Here is a 15,343-nt window from a genome sequence, read left to right on the forward strand (position 1 = left end):
TTCTTTTTAAAAAACAAAAAACAAAACAACCCAAAAGCAAAACAAAACAAAAACTCCAAACCTCTGCAACATTTCAATAATGCAACTTTCTTTTCCACTTAGGTGTTTCCCCAGCACACTGGGAAGCACTTCACTCTATTCTGTTTCACCTGTAGCTTCTCCCTTAAGCCTTAATCTTAACAGATTTTCCACAGTGATAAAGTCCCATTAGAAATCTCAAGTTGCTGTTCAGGACACAAGGATAATTATTTTTGTTACACCAACATAAAAGCAGAGCATGCCTCCTTTCATAACTGCTCAAAGTCATAATCTAAAGAAGGGCAGATTAAGCCAAATTCTTATTTTTCTTCATACTCTGTAGTGCAAATTCAGGCAAGATCTGAAAAAAAATCTGTGATGGTAATTACAAAAGCAAAATGCTATAGGGCAAAAATCATACCGTCTAGTGTTGTACATTTTTTTTGTGAGATGTTAAGTTTTAACAAAACAGGCCATAATCAGGAGCTAGCACAATCAGCATACATCCATGGCAGTTAGAACAACAGATCCACCTCTCATGACTGCTCTGTTCTGCTACCTAAACCTGGGACTTGTGGAAAAGTGCTTCCCTCCAAATACAGGCCCTGAGAGAGTGGGAAAAGGAAACTCTCTTTTGACTTATCCTTCCCCTATGGCCCTGGCCACTCCAGTCTAATCCAGACATTCTCAGTGACAACTGGCAGCAGTTTTACAAGGTTTTGAACTCCAGAAGCTTGTCACATTCAGTTCTGCAGTATTACAGATTTAAACAGGTCATTATGTTGCATGATGCAACTGAAATTTGAAGAAAAACAAAGCTAATGTTCTTCCAAAAAAACCCACAAGCAGCACACACATCTGCACACGCATTCTTTGACAGCTTGCTGTTTGACCCAGCATTACCTAGAGGATTTCCTGCATCCATTTGTGTTATTAAAAACACATCTCAACTGACTTTTAAAAAATTTGATCACTGGCTGCATCAGAGTAAGGGATGGGGCTTGTTTTTAGTTTGTTTGTTCGTTTGGGTTTTTTCTTTTTTTGTATGGAGAGGAATTGTTTGCTCTTCTGAGGGTGGATTTTTGGATCTGAGTTAGCATGTTTTCCTGGCAGTCTTGCAAGAATGATTCACAGCACCCTTTTAAAAGAGAGCATACACATTCCTCTTATCTTGTATTGGCATTCAGGAACTTAGTGCTGTGTTCATGTCAACAGTAGTTTATTGCACAAACACTATCTAGTACATCTCAGCTTCTCCCTAGGCAGTATCAGACTTAAATTGAAACAGGAAATTTCAGGACAGAGATCTCAGCAGGTCAGAAGGAATTAAAAAGTCCCAGGATTGATAAAAATGAAAAAAAAAAAAAAAGAAAAGATAGCACAGGAGAGCCCTAATAGCATTCTTCTGAAACCATTTTAAAGTTTTATTAATAGGCTAATCTGGTGTTTTAATGAAATACTTTGCTAGTACTCACTTGTCCAGTCTTCTTCAAAGCAATATAAGAAGTGAAATCCCACCATGATTAGAGCATGCAGGGAAATCAGTGCTATATACATCTGAAAAATAAAGGATGTAATATAGGTATTAGGTAAGCATAAAGATGAAACTGCTAAATCTTGCAAATACTTTAAATAAGGCAAAGTGTTAAGACTTAAAAAAACCAAAACCAACAAACAAAACCACAAACAACCCCAAAACCCGAGCCCTCCCATCCTGATGAGCAAGCATCCTGCAGCTGGCAAACACCAAGAATACACAGACTCATTCTGGCCTTAACCAAGAGCTCCAAGTCCACAGGAGGGAGACTTTTTAATTCAAAGCCAGCTAGCTGGACACAGAACCCAGCCACCTGCACCCCCATGCAGCCTCCCACACAGCTCACTGTCCTCATCTCCACTGAGTACAGAGCAACTTTCAGAGAACAGCAACTCTCTAACATCAAGGTATCATGCTGTCAGAGCTTACATCCTTGAGAGCACTACAGTTTCCACGAGAAACAACAGCTTATTTGTTTTAACCACAAAAAACACTATTCTGCAGCATGAGTTTCAGAAAAATGACCTTTTTTTTTTAAGAGAGGCTTTTCCTGAGGCAGACACTAGCATGAAAAGTTTCTCTCAAGCTTTAATACTTAATCCTATTTCTTTTAAATTAGGTCTTAGCTTTGTAACAAAAAGCTTTAAACTATACTCAATGCCACACATGCAATACAATATACCAAGACAGAGCTAAAAAGATGACTTTCCAGAACCTTCAGACGCTGACAAAGGCGAGCAGATATTACAAGTGAGAGCGATTTTGTTACAAGAAAACTCCTGTGGAAGCAGTAAAAGATGATAGGAAAGCATTTTGGTTTTCCTTGCAAGTTGAGCATGCTGCCATTCTTCCACCTCCTCAGGTCTCAAAAAGAATACAAGAACAAAACCAGAAACCTTTATGTTGTTTTTCTCTACTACATGAAGTGTTTATTACAGCCTGCCTGAAAGGAGATGTCAGGCTTAACAGAAACAGAAATCCTTTTAATAGGAATAAAATGCCTACCTCTCTCCTCATGGTGAAAAAACTGTTGCTTAAGGGAAAGAAAAGGAATTTGGCTTGTTCTGTAATCCAAATCCTAACAAACCACACTACAGAACAGTAAGGCTTTCCATTTAACTTCAAATCTTTCCCTTTTCACTTGGTAGTATGAGAACACTCTCCCTCAAACCTACAGATGTCTCAAAAGATTTATTAATAAAACAAGAGCATCACTGAAACTCAGTTTTGTAATGTTCATGCTACTCCCACAGGATACTTGAGTTCACTTTGACAAAACCAATTTCACCCCCTGCATATCTACGTGGTATTCAGGTTTGCTCTCCTGTTTGCTTACTCATGAGGCCACAGATATAGCACAAAAAGTCAAACGCCTCCCTGGTTTTCAAGTACAAAAATAAACCACTTGCAAGCAAAAGGTGGCTAATTCTTGCCAGAGGGGATGCAGACTTCCCACTCCTCACTTAGGATGTGGCAACAGATCTTATAATACAATCCCACACAGGTACTCACAGAACGACAACATTTAGGAACCCCGCATATGGCCTGGGGCCCTACCAGCCACAGCACAGTGTAAGTGCTGAATGACTGTCTATGCACACCTCACGAAACCCTGCCAAATAGTTCCCACGATGCATTTTCCCCCCTTTGCAGTGTTGGGTTCGTTCCCTAATCAGCTAAACAAAGTCTGCACTAGTTCCCTGTGAAGTCCTTCTGAAGCAAATGAAAAAAAACAGAAAACAACAAACCAAACCAAAAAAACCCAACCAGGAAACCCAGCTTTGGAGGTGCAACATGCACAGCATTTCAGTGCTGCCCACTGGACAACCTCGAACACCACTTGTAAAATACTTACTGTAAACAGTACAAAGTACTTCTGGTTATTCTCTCCTACACAGTTATTGACCCACGGGCAGTGATGGTCCATTTTCCGAATACACCTCTTGCAAACACTGAAAGAAGACAGGTCTTTATTTACAGCACATTTAATTCCAGGAATACAAGGTTTCATAGGGGTTTGAGAACAAAGAAATGAAAGGGAAGAATCAGAGGTGAAATCTGAACCTAAAATAAATTTACTTGTCAACACATTTATATTTGTGGTTTGCTCACTTGACTATGTCTGTTCAAAATGAACCATCCAATACTAAATCAACATTGTAAAAAAATAATGCCAAGCAAGATACATTAGCATGATATTCACATCACTGCTTCTGCCAAATTATAGTTTACACAATACATTCAGGCAAATGGAAAAATCTGTGATTTGGTTGAGTTTTAACCTACTTGGTCTGTGAAAATATCCACAGATTAAAATCAAACAAAACCAAGAAAGATACTAAAAGCAGTAATGAATAAAGATACTTTCCCAAGCTAGTAATAACAGATTAAGATGAATTACTAACGTTAGCTGGTAGCAGGAACTTGCAAAAAAGAAAATTAAATAAAGCTTTAGAAGTTATTCTTGACATCAAGGTAAGCCACAGACTAGAATAAAACATGTGTGGCAGCCAGTCAGGAAGACACTACCACAATGTACATTCAAGGAAAAATTAGATGTTAAAGCCCTTCACAAAACCAGACTAATAAAATCAAAATGCAAATTCTTGCCAGCATACACATTGTGGCTAGAAGTCAAATAATTAAAACATTATTACTGAACATCATTCTCTTGCTAGTCAGTAACTGCTTTAACTCACATAATAAAGGAAGTCTTTTTCTCTGCTGCTTTCTCATATGATAGGAGACGAAAGGCAGTCTCCTGATACCACATTGCACAAACAAGCACAGAAATCAAATATGAAAAAACACAAACCCCCAAAACAATCAAGCAATAGAATCAGAAAGGAAACAGCCATTCCAAAACAATTCTGGCAGTACTGGAAAGGACTGAGGGCTCTGCTAATCTGATTTTTCTTCTTATAACAAAAAATACGTTGACCTTAATACAAACAATAAACTCCAACTCCCATTTAAATGCTTAAAGGAAACTCAAACAAAAACACTCTTATGAGCACGTATGAATAAATAATAGAAAACCTCTGTCAGAACAGCTTTGCACTCTACATGGTGGGAGGGAGCAATCCCCAAGGAGACATGCCATGCCTGAAAAACTAATGAGTTGCTATACCCCTTGATCCTATATGAAAGGTTGGTCAGGCAGGCCCCAGCCTCTCAGCATGGGGCCAGGTGAAGAGCTGCTGCTTCTTCTCAGGCAGGCTCAGGTACCCTAACACCTACCAGTTCTAGAGGCAGTGGACAACAGGAAAAGCCTAATTTTCCTAGAATAAGTACTATGAAAGTATTTTTGAGCAACATGGGGGACTAAAATCACCTAGCACAGTAAAACCTGTTTACCTGCGAGACAACATCACGCAACACATGACAAGTATCAGTTACTGGCTAAAAAAAAAAGGTGGTGGGGAAGCAGGACAGGTGGTGTAAAGCAGGAGGATGCCTCCCTGTGGACTAATTTACTTTGTGCAGATGTGCACATACTTCCCTTGGGCTCTGGAACAGCTAAGTACCCAAGCAACCTCTTCAGTTGCTCCCAGGTCCCAGTTCCCCAGAGGGACAACCTGAAGCAGCTAAGCCAAAGATGACCTCTGTGAAGGAGATAGCTAAGGCTGAGAGGAGAGGTTTTATTGTATGCATACATACCAAAAGCAGCTGGATGAAAGACAGCGCATGAAACTAGCTAGTGGAAAAGGAAACTCAGAAATCATGACTGAAAACTACAGGCAGCAGGGACCGCCCATACTCAGACATGGTCCCCCACCCCCTGCTCAACCACTCAGCTTCCAAATCCTGGCAGGAGTTGTTTGCTGGTCATGGGGGACTCACAAAATAGCATATGAATGAAAAAGCACTCTGCTCCCCCAGGCACAGAGCTAGCAGTACCTCCTACTGATGCATATGCACAACCTTAATGTGTGAAAGTCCTCATAAATACCCGTATTCCACAAAAAGATGTTTGAAGATACTCAACAGCAGTGGTGCTCAGTGGAACTGTTTGTCAAATCTTAACGTCTATAAAGTTATCTTAAAGCACAGAAATAAGGACCATGGAAATGAGGCTTTGTGTTTAACCAAGAAGTCTTTTTCATTTACCTACACTGTGAGTCATCAGCAACACAGCATTTTAGATGCAAAGTTTCATTCATAATTGAAGAAGTGTCAGAGGGGACTTTACAGTAGCATTAATAAGTGATAGGCAAGATCACATTGCTCCTGCTTAATAACCAACTCCTGACTTTGATTAAAATATAAAACAAAACAAAAAAATGTGCATGGGTCTGAAAATAGATATGAAAAATGCAAACAGCAGGACAAGTTTGTTCAGTTCAACACCACATATTCCCCTGCATGAATTAGCAGTAACCATGATACAAGCTCTCTCAGAATGAATTGGGTTTTGAGTAGATAAAGAAGGGACACCAGTGCAAACTCATTAACTACTTACTAGAAAGCAGGTTCAGTTGTTTTAAAAGTAAAAGAGAACTTAGGAAGCAGTTATTTTTTTGCTCACAGCCCTTGGCACTAAAAAGCTCACTACCAGTTACTTTCTTCAGGCAAGTTTATCTCACCAGAAAAAGAAAGGACATGACAGATCAGCAGGCATACTGATCTATCACACAGCACAAAGCAAAGTCACAGTAATCAAAGATAATGTGAAAGTCAGAACTCTTAAAATTACATATAATTAATTGAACTTAAAATTTAACTTAAATATTTGCTCCAATCCTGGAGGTCTTTGCCCTCTCCCTGGAGGTCTTTAAAGACCAGGCTCGATGGGGCCTTGAGCAATCTGATCTAGCAGGAGGTGTCCCTACCCATTCAGGGGAGTTGGAACTAAATGATCTTTAAGTTCCCTTCCAACCCAAACCATTCTTTGATTCTATGATCACTTTTAGATAGAACCTACACATGGGTTTGTGCATAAAAACAAAACCTGAAAGGACACTGACCTTATCAGAGACATCACATTTTAATGTTTCTTTTAAAGTAACATTTACACAAAAATTTATGGAATGTCAATTATATATCTGGGGTCAAGGCACCATTAATTTTTAAGTGTTTCTCATTGTGCAAGAAACAGCCCTAGCCTGCTATGGATGAAAACTTCTCAGACCTGAGAATTTTTCAGAAAAGCCTGAACATGTCTGGCAAGTTCTGACAACAGAATTCAGATGTTGGTCTCTCAATTTAACCACTCCAGGCTCAGACTCCAATAACAATTTAGATCAAGGCACACTGGATAAATCTTGAGGTCTTGATAAAAGAGGAGTCCTCAGAAGAGACTTTACCTGCAGTGATGTGCTCTGTCAGGTTTGATGCTACAACACTTTGGGCACTTGTAAACCACCTGTCCTGGCTTTAGCTGTAAACTCTCGATGAACTCCTTTGTGGCATTACCTTTGGGTACAGCACCCTGCAGGAAGAAATAAAAAGGAAAAAAAGAAAACAAATAAAAAACCATCACACCAGAAGATCAACCTTGTGTACATTATGATGACTTTAAACTACAGGAGGGGAGGAAAGAGAAAGAAATAAAAACTTCCCTAAGATCACCAGGGTTTCAGGAAGAGCAAGAAGATTCAGAAAAGAAATTAAGTCCTAATATATGGAACTACATACTTAAGACATAATTTTGGTGTTTTTTATTTTTTTTAAACAATAGTAAATATTTGCTTAAGAAATTAGCCTTTTGTAATTCTACAGTAATTTAAAAAATAAGATTTGTACCCTCTCTTCATGTTTATCAACACGTTTAGCCCATGTTTCATAAAACTAACTAGAAAGCTCAGATGTTGTATTCCAGTAGAAGCAGCTACTTCCAAAGTATCATTGTGTACACTAAAGAGTTGCTGGTAAACACCTCATGCATATTTAGCTATGACTCCATTGGGTATTTTTAATTTCAATTAGGGTTCAACATTCAGACAGTAAACACCAAGAATCCTCCCATCTGAATAAGACTGGGTAAAACACTCTTAGCTGTGCAATTTCCACTTTAAAATATGTGTCTTTAAACAGGTAATGGTACTGCTGCTGCAGAAGCCCGAGTTCAACAGTTTTCAGCATTTCTAGGGCCATAAATTTGCTCAAAACCAAGCCAAAACCCACGCTAAAACAGGTAACTAAATGTCCTGTATGAAATCAGTGCTGGTACACTGGCACAAATGCACTTGTGTGGATGTTAGGCTTTTATATTGAAATAAAACCAGGACTGTGATATTTTCACAGATTTCTGATTGAACAGTTTCTTTTTAACACACCTATACAACATCCCAACAGCAATAAAAAGGAAAAATAGACATCAATGAGAGAACTGCACATTAAACCAGAACTATAAAGCTTTCTTGAGCAGTCTTTGGGCTTTTCCACAGAAATCTCCCAATAGACCTGACCAACTTAAAAACTAACAGGAAAAATTTCCACAAAATGCTACAGATCATGTTCTCTCTTTAGCACACAGCAAAGCTCAAAACCTTAGGAATGTTTTTAGCAAGTTCCTGAAAAACATGACACACAACATTAGTTCTGAAGAATTCAGATGTGAATGTGTTTATAAGAATTCTACTTGTTTCTCTTAACCGTGTTATTTCATTCAGATTCTGGACTTGCCCCTGATTCTCCATGTCCCAGCACTTTCCTTCATCCCTGACTTGTACTGTCTGCAAGGTGTTGCTGCATCCTCTCACTTTATCTTCCCTCCTCCATTTTGTTTAGCTGATTTCCTCATAAAAAGATAAAACAAAATCCCACTGGCTCTCACCATCCACACACATAAACCCCACTGCACACTACAAATTAACATATCTTCTCCCAATTACTCTGTATATAGATTATATCTGCTTCTCCAACGCTGCTTGCCCAGCCTGCTTTAGAATACAGCTTTTGTTTCAGCGTTCCAGCTAACTCTGCAAAATAATTCCAGTGACCTGAAGGTCCTTAGGCATTAAAGCCACACAACATACAATAATTAACAACAAGAAGAATCCCCAGGATATAAACTATACAACAAATTGCTGTGATACTCTATTCCTGAGTCCAACAACCAGAAGTTCCAGAGCCTCAACTACTGCTTACAGTTCTGCCCAGCAGCAGTACCTGTGGCTTCTGGGAGAGATGGAACTAAGAAACAAAGATTACACTGAAGTTTTAATGGCATCTAACAAGGTTTCAAGTAGGGTCTGACATTTGAAAAGAATAATAACAGTATCAGAGGCACACTGCCATTCCAAACAGCAACAAGAACACGCAGGAGGAAAGGGCCAAGACAAGTCTAAGCTTGTTTTTCCTTCCACTGACTAGTGGAGATGGGGTTTTGAACAGAGTATAATGTCCAGAGGTTAATAAGCAAAATTAACCATCACAGGTCACTCAGAATAAGCACTATGGTAGTAAAATGCACCTTCTCACTAGCTGAAAGACAAGAAAGCAGCAGACCAGATGTCTCATAAAGCAACGTCCTACAGAGACATGCAAGGGGTATCTCAGACCTCTGACACCTTCCCCCTGCCTAACGATTGTCAGCCCTTAGCATGCTCATATAGTATTTATTTCAGCATGGTTCAATAAACTAAACTAAATCAGTAGTTTGAGAGATGGTGGCTTTTCAAAACAACACACATTCCGCTCCATTCTGCTGAAGCAATTACTTGCCAAGGCACACAACCAAAACCAGCTTTTCCAGCTTTCCTGTTTGTCAAGACACAACAAGCCACAAACATGAGATCTGCTACCAGGGAGAAAACAGTCAGAGAGAAACACTCTCCTACCCAGAACAAAAAGAGGAACTGCTCACACAATGGGAATCTAAAGCTGGGTACTTGACTTTACATCTGACTTGAGTGGGATGAGAAATTAGCATACCACATCAGCAGCCTCACTCAGCAGGCTGACACACAAAAGTTATTTAAATCTGCCACTCACTCAGCAGCTGAGTTACCCAACATCTAGCAGACAAGAAAAACACCGCCTGCTTCTTTCCGAGCCATACAGAGAGAGATATACTTACTGGATCTGTCAGCATAGCACGAAAATGTGAAGCCAAAGCCAGGAAAGCCAAGGTGTTGAACACTGTGCCGTTGATGACACTATAAACATAATCTCTTGACGGAACTAGCATGACAAGAAGGACTACAAAGTCGGCATAGAACACCAGCATCCAGGTGACGACAGCACATGCAATACCACAGCCATCTCGAATAAACCACATTGTTCCCAGGGAAGCGCGGCTAGGAGGTGGAACACACTTTTCTGGCTGGAGGTATTCAGGTTTCCTTTCAATATCTCTGAAGCGGTGGACTGGAGTAATCATCATAGGCTATTATGTCCATACTTGCATCTGAAAGAGAGTCAGAAACAGGGTTCACCGCTTTGTAAGACATGCAGAGGTCCCTTCGGTTAATGGCACAGGAATAATCACGTGGGGAGATTCCAAATTGCAGAAAGTGAGTTGAAAAAGCAAGAAAGATAAAGAAATCAAACACAAAATAATGGATTTGGAAACCAAACTCATGCACTTATCAGAACACTTCTTACTCAGAAGACTCTCTAAGTGCTTTTAAGGCTTGGTTAATTACACATTGAATCCACTAGTGTGCCACCTCCACCCTTCCAGATGAAAGGCAACAAATACTTTAATGAAGAGAACAGTGATAAGGTAGGTGCCAAAAGGAGTAGCCACAGCACAGACTGAAGCAAGAACTGGACTATGTCATGTGGGAAAAAAGACCTGATACAGCTGGCAGGATCCCTTATTGCTGTATCAGACCTGGGGAAGGGAAGTGTCTTTCCTACAGATATTGGGAAGCTTAGAAAGTCCTTATCCATAAACTTACATTTTGGGGGATAAAACTTAAAAAATACAGTGCTGGGACGTTACAGTGGCAGGAACTGCTGAAGCAGCAGGCAAAGTTTGTTATAGGAATTTCTAGTCTTCTCTGGAGGATGCTCTTCCAGAACAACAGCTGCCTCCCACTCTTACCTCCTCCTTTGGTTTTACATCCCTCTCTTAAAGCCTTCTGCTTTGCCATCCTTCTCCCACCACCTTTCCTCCAACCCTTGATGGCATTTGTTTTACCTCCCCTTTAGCATTCCCAGCTAAGACCACTCCATTGCAGTAAGGGTACTACCATGACATTTTCTGCCACTGCCCTGTTCTCTCCACTTCTGCAGGCATCTTCGTCTATTCAGAGATTAAGGTCCATTCTGGAGCCAGAAACTGCCCTACTCCAGGAATGCACAGCACTTACTGTAGTTTCAATGCAACTCCCACCAAATGTAGGCATTTGAGAAAACAAAAAAGTGCTCATAAGACTTTGGCAGGGTATCAATCAATCCACACTGTGAACACCACTCAGTGTTAGAGCACACCTAAAACCCTACACTTTGAAAGCTGCTCTTTATACCTCCAGCAACTCTTCTGAAGACGCTTCTTAAAGTATTTGCACAATACTCTAAATGCTCAAAACCATTACAATCTGTACATCATGACCCACCTTCCACAAAAATGGATACAGTGATTTTGAACCAAATACAGCGAACTACATATACCTAAGCAGAACAGTTCAACCTCCTCTTATTTCAACATATAAGGATTAATCTCATTTTTTCACTCAAAATAGAGCGTGTTTTTCCATTTTAATTCAGAGAATGTTGACCATTAATTGTTTTCTGCCACAAAGGTTCACACTGAAGCTATTGTTTTGTGTTTCACTGTTGAAAAAGCAATACTGTCACGTGGATACACGTCACAGAAAACGTAATGAAAGATCACAAAAGTATCTAGGGCCTTAAACTTCTCTCATAGATTTTATGGCTAAGTTCTGCCAAGTACAAGAGGAAAGCTCTATTTTGCATAATACTGATCTAAATGGAGACACTAATGCCCCTACCTAGACAGGAAAGGAGATGGTAGCTTGCTTTCTAGTTGTTTTTTCAAGATGACCGAATTCATAAGAGGACAATTAGCCTTTCAGAGGCAAAGGTTAAGGTTATTAATGAGCAGGACGATTAATTAAATACAAGCACAGAGGTGATGAGCTTGTGCATGTCAGTGCGAGTGACATGAAAGAGAGGTGACAGGAGCTGCTAATGCCACAGAGACAGGCACAGGTCAGGAGACCAAAGGAGTGCACAGATGTGGATAAACCATTCACAACTTTCGTGGTCTAACATAACTGGTATAAATAAACTAGGTTGTATTTCTGCTTTTAGTATTTAGTACGCTGCCAAGTGAGGCAGTTTCAAACGTTCTTTGAATCCGAAGAAAGTCATGTGAATTAATGTTAAGGCCTATCAGTCTTATAATTATATATACATCACCCAGAACAGAAAAATCAAAATTAAAACGTGCATGTGGAGATCTCTTTTACTTTGGTGAGAAAAAAAACACAAAACAAAACCCACTTCTTTTCCTCATTCACAAAATTCGCATTACTGCATTGCAATAATTACTTTGTATTTTAACCACAGCTATAATTTAGCCACATGACTCCTGATACTTAGGCACACAAGCTCTATAATTTTCAGAAACAGTGATTACCCAAACAATCTGGTGCTCTAAGTTCAGATAAATCTATACCTATTAGTAAATCCACACTTTTTCCCCAGTTCTTCACGATTTCTGTAAGGATGCTTATGTATTCATAAATTCACACAGACTTAAAAAGTATTTTAAAGACACAAACCCTCCCCCAAGGAAACAGGTTAACCTTCATTGCATTATTTAATAATCTTATTAAAATTGTTATGCTGGTTTGCCAGCTCAAAATAAAGCCGACATAATGAAAGATTCATGCCTGACACCAGTGTTCAGATGACAGTAACACATTTTACCGCACTAAAAAATAGGAAAGAAAACAGGAATTCAGGTGTTTTATTTTCAACCAAAGTTTTAGACTTTACACATCAAGGGTATTAAACCAACGGAGGTAGTCCTGAACACACTTTCAGGATGTTTTGCCTCTGATCCCTTTTTCTTTTTTCACCCTGAAGTTTTGTTTCTCAAAGCAGAGGAATGATACGGTCACAGGAAAAGCAAACTAGTCTATTGAACAGCTGAATTAGTTTGACAAGTCATGTTAAGGTCAGTATTAGTAGAGACTGACTGAAAGCTGGACAAATACATAGTGATTATAAATCTGTGGGTTTAGTCCTAAACAGCACATTTCAGCAGTCAAATAAAAAGTCATGTCTATTGCAAATGGAGGAAGTGGTTTCACCCCAGTAAGAGTTCTGCAGCTCCTTCTGAGACACATTACTGAACTAAATGGGGAAAGGAAAAGAATAAAAAAACAAAAGGGCAATTGGAGTGGAGCTGCGTAAAGAGAAACTGAAAGGAGCCTTGATACACCTCGGTCTGAAAGTCTGGGGCCTCATTTCTGCAATGCCGTAAGGAAGCAGTTAAGAGCACACAGCTCAGGCCTCCAATTCTGACTTCTGGCTGGAGTACAAGTTTGTTACTTCATGCACTTTGTTACTTAATGCTTGCTTTAGAGGCATCATCAGGCAACAAAATTAAAAAGCAGTATATAAACACCATTCATTATTTCAGAAATACATTTGTAGTTTAATGTACACTACCCTAAGAGTCAAGCTCTAGGAGCTTAGTTAAGAGAGTGAGCTTCTCTTCTACATGACCTGGTTTCTTGTGGGTTTTTTTAATTCCTTGTTCTTACACACATAAACATCCATTTTGGTTTGTATTGTCCAATCTAGAGTTTTCATATAAACACTATCCAAAATGAAAAAACAAACAAACAATGAACTGGAGAAGGAAGAAGCAGTAACTTGCCCTAACTAGTCTGCCCTTGAATCATACCGCATATGAACTTAATTTGTAACGCTTAGATGGAGTATGTCAGTCCCTCCTGCTCTGCAGCAAACAATATGTAAATAATGAAGGCAAAGGGCTGAAGGAGTTAATCATGGTGTCAGGCTACAAGAGAGGCCACTAGGTAAGTGTTAGACACAATGACTACACACACATCAATTTAGCTTAAAAACATGTCAGAGCAAAGACCTTTTCTTCTTTTTTATCTGGAAGGCATTTGGCATTACAGGAACAATAAAAAAACCAACACATGTAATATACACATTAGAAGTGTAAACAAAACAAATTAAAATCAATTTCCTGCTACAATGAATACATAAACTATGGTATTGCAACCTGAATGAATGAAGTAACTGTCTTCTGACCTGCCATCAGCCGTGTTAAAAATTCATTTTTTTAATGGCCTGTGATGGCCAAAGAATGCATTAAAAATGAACTAACGAATGATGTGGGTCTTCACCCAAGTTGTACCTGAAAGCCACCTGAGGTCTTGAGGTTTATAAAACTTACACTATGCTCAATGCCATCATCATCACTATCACCTGGCTGATTTTTACTAGTAAAGTCAAGCACATGGGTACAACTTGCAAAACTACAGCATTGCTATGTACACTGCAACTATTTCCTCTATCCTCTGTCCATTGACATTAAACAAGTCACACTTTACATTATGAACCAGGTGAATTTCAAGTTACAACACTCAAGTTAGTGTTTTGTAGCCATCAAAAGGAAGCAAATGTCCATTACCAGTCATGTTATATTCATGGCAGCTAAACCAGGTGATCTAGATTCACAGGACAGGATGCCCCTCTAAATAAAACCAACAAGCTCCACATAGCGTGTTTTCTAACAGGATATTTACCTGTGTTTCTCCTGCTATGCTTTCATACAGCCTAAATCTAACAACAAGCCTATCAAAACTTCTCAAAGCAAGTGGAATAATAAGTAAGTATCAGTATTCATGTATTTTTCCCTAATGGCTTCTGCAAGGCCTAAAAAGCTTTATCTGATCAGGAGGAGTGGAACCAAACAGCCCAGCTATGCTGAGAATTTTTGGCCTACTCCTGCAGATTCGTCCAGATATCCATCAACATGGCAGTTTCCAAACCCTGGTTTACAAAACCCCGAAGGGTCAAGGGGACACTTCTAACAGGTCTGTGACAGGCAGCTAAAAAAAGCAAGTCTATTATTAGTAGGCTTAAATTTGCTACAGAAAGCTGCACTTCCACTGGAGTATTTTTGGGACTCCACATATAGTTAAAAAAACATAAACAAACACAAAACACAAAAACCCAAACAAAACAAATCTTAATCCAAAAGCCCGAACAGGTCAAAAACTACTTCTTCTTGAGTTAAAATTGCAAAAGCAATAGGAAGGATCAGGCACAGGGCTTAACACTGCACTGACGGGACACTCGATGACTCAGATCAAAATGTCACAGGGCAAAGTCAGTCCTGCTAGACCTACTTCAGCCACCTCAGGAGCAGGGTAACAGGATTATGCCTAGTGTAGATAATTTTTCTTTTTTCTTCTGGAAATTCCAGCCATATTAAGCAGCACAGTTTCAGCCTAACTGCTACATTACCAGCTATGCTTTTGCTTCTAGCAAGAGGCTTGCAAACATCTCAGATTTCCCTGAACACTTTGGCTACTGAAATCAAGCAATTTCAACGGTTTCAGTTCCCATACTGAAGAAAAATGGCCTCAAGAAATCAGGATGCAAATTATATTAAATTCATTAAAAATTACAAAGCTTAAAACACACTTGTGTTCTCTGGGGATGAACGCATAGGCTTGTATTACCCACCTTGGAAAGGGGCTAAAAACAGCATACAAAACCAGACACCAACCCACTTATAAAATTTTTCTATACATCAAGGTAGTAAGTGGCTATGTTGCAACATTGCTTTATAGTCACAGTTTAGAAAGCTGTTTACATCAT

General features: G+C 39.3%; 1 protein-coding gene across 2 annotated transcripts in view; it reads right to left on the reverse strand.

Moving 5' to 3' along the window:
* Positions 1–9,909, reverse strand: part of ZDHHC3 (zinc finger, DHHC-type containing 3) — a 19,885-nt gene extending 9,976 nt beyond the window's left edge. For both annotated transcript variants that reach the window (XM_009994097.1, XM_009994098.1), the window contains exons 1-4: positions 9,579–9,909; positions 6,862–6,986; positions 3,411–3,507; positions 1,494–1,575 (exon numbers count right to left, since the gene is read on the reverse strand). In XM_009994097.1, coding sequence (XP_009992399.1) covers positions 1,494–1,575; positions 3,411–3,507; positions 6,862–6,986; positions 9,579–9,884 — 610 coding nt within the window. In that variant the 5' untranslated portion in view covers positions 9,885–9,909. The remainder of the gene's footprint in view (positions 1–1,493; positions 1,576–3,410; positions 3,508–6,861; positions 6,987–9,578) is intronic.
* Between the last annotated feature and the right edge of the window lie 5,434 nt (positions 9,910–15,343).

Source organism: Chaetura pelagica, unplaced genomic scaffold (genome assembly GCF_000747805.2).
Source record: "Chaetura pelagica isolate M959 unplaced genomic scaffold, ChaPel_1.0 scaffold642, whole genome shotgun sequence".
NCBI lineage: Eukaryota > Metazoa > Chordata > Aves > Apodiformes > Apodidae > Chaetura > Chaetura pelagica.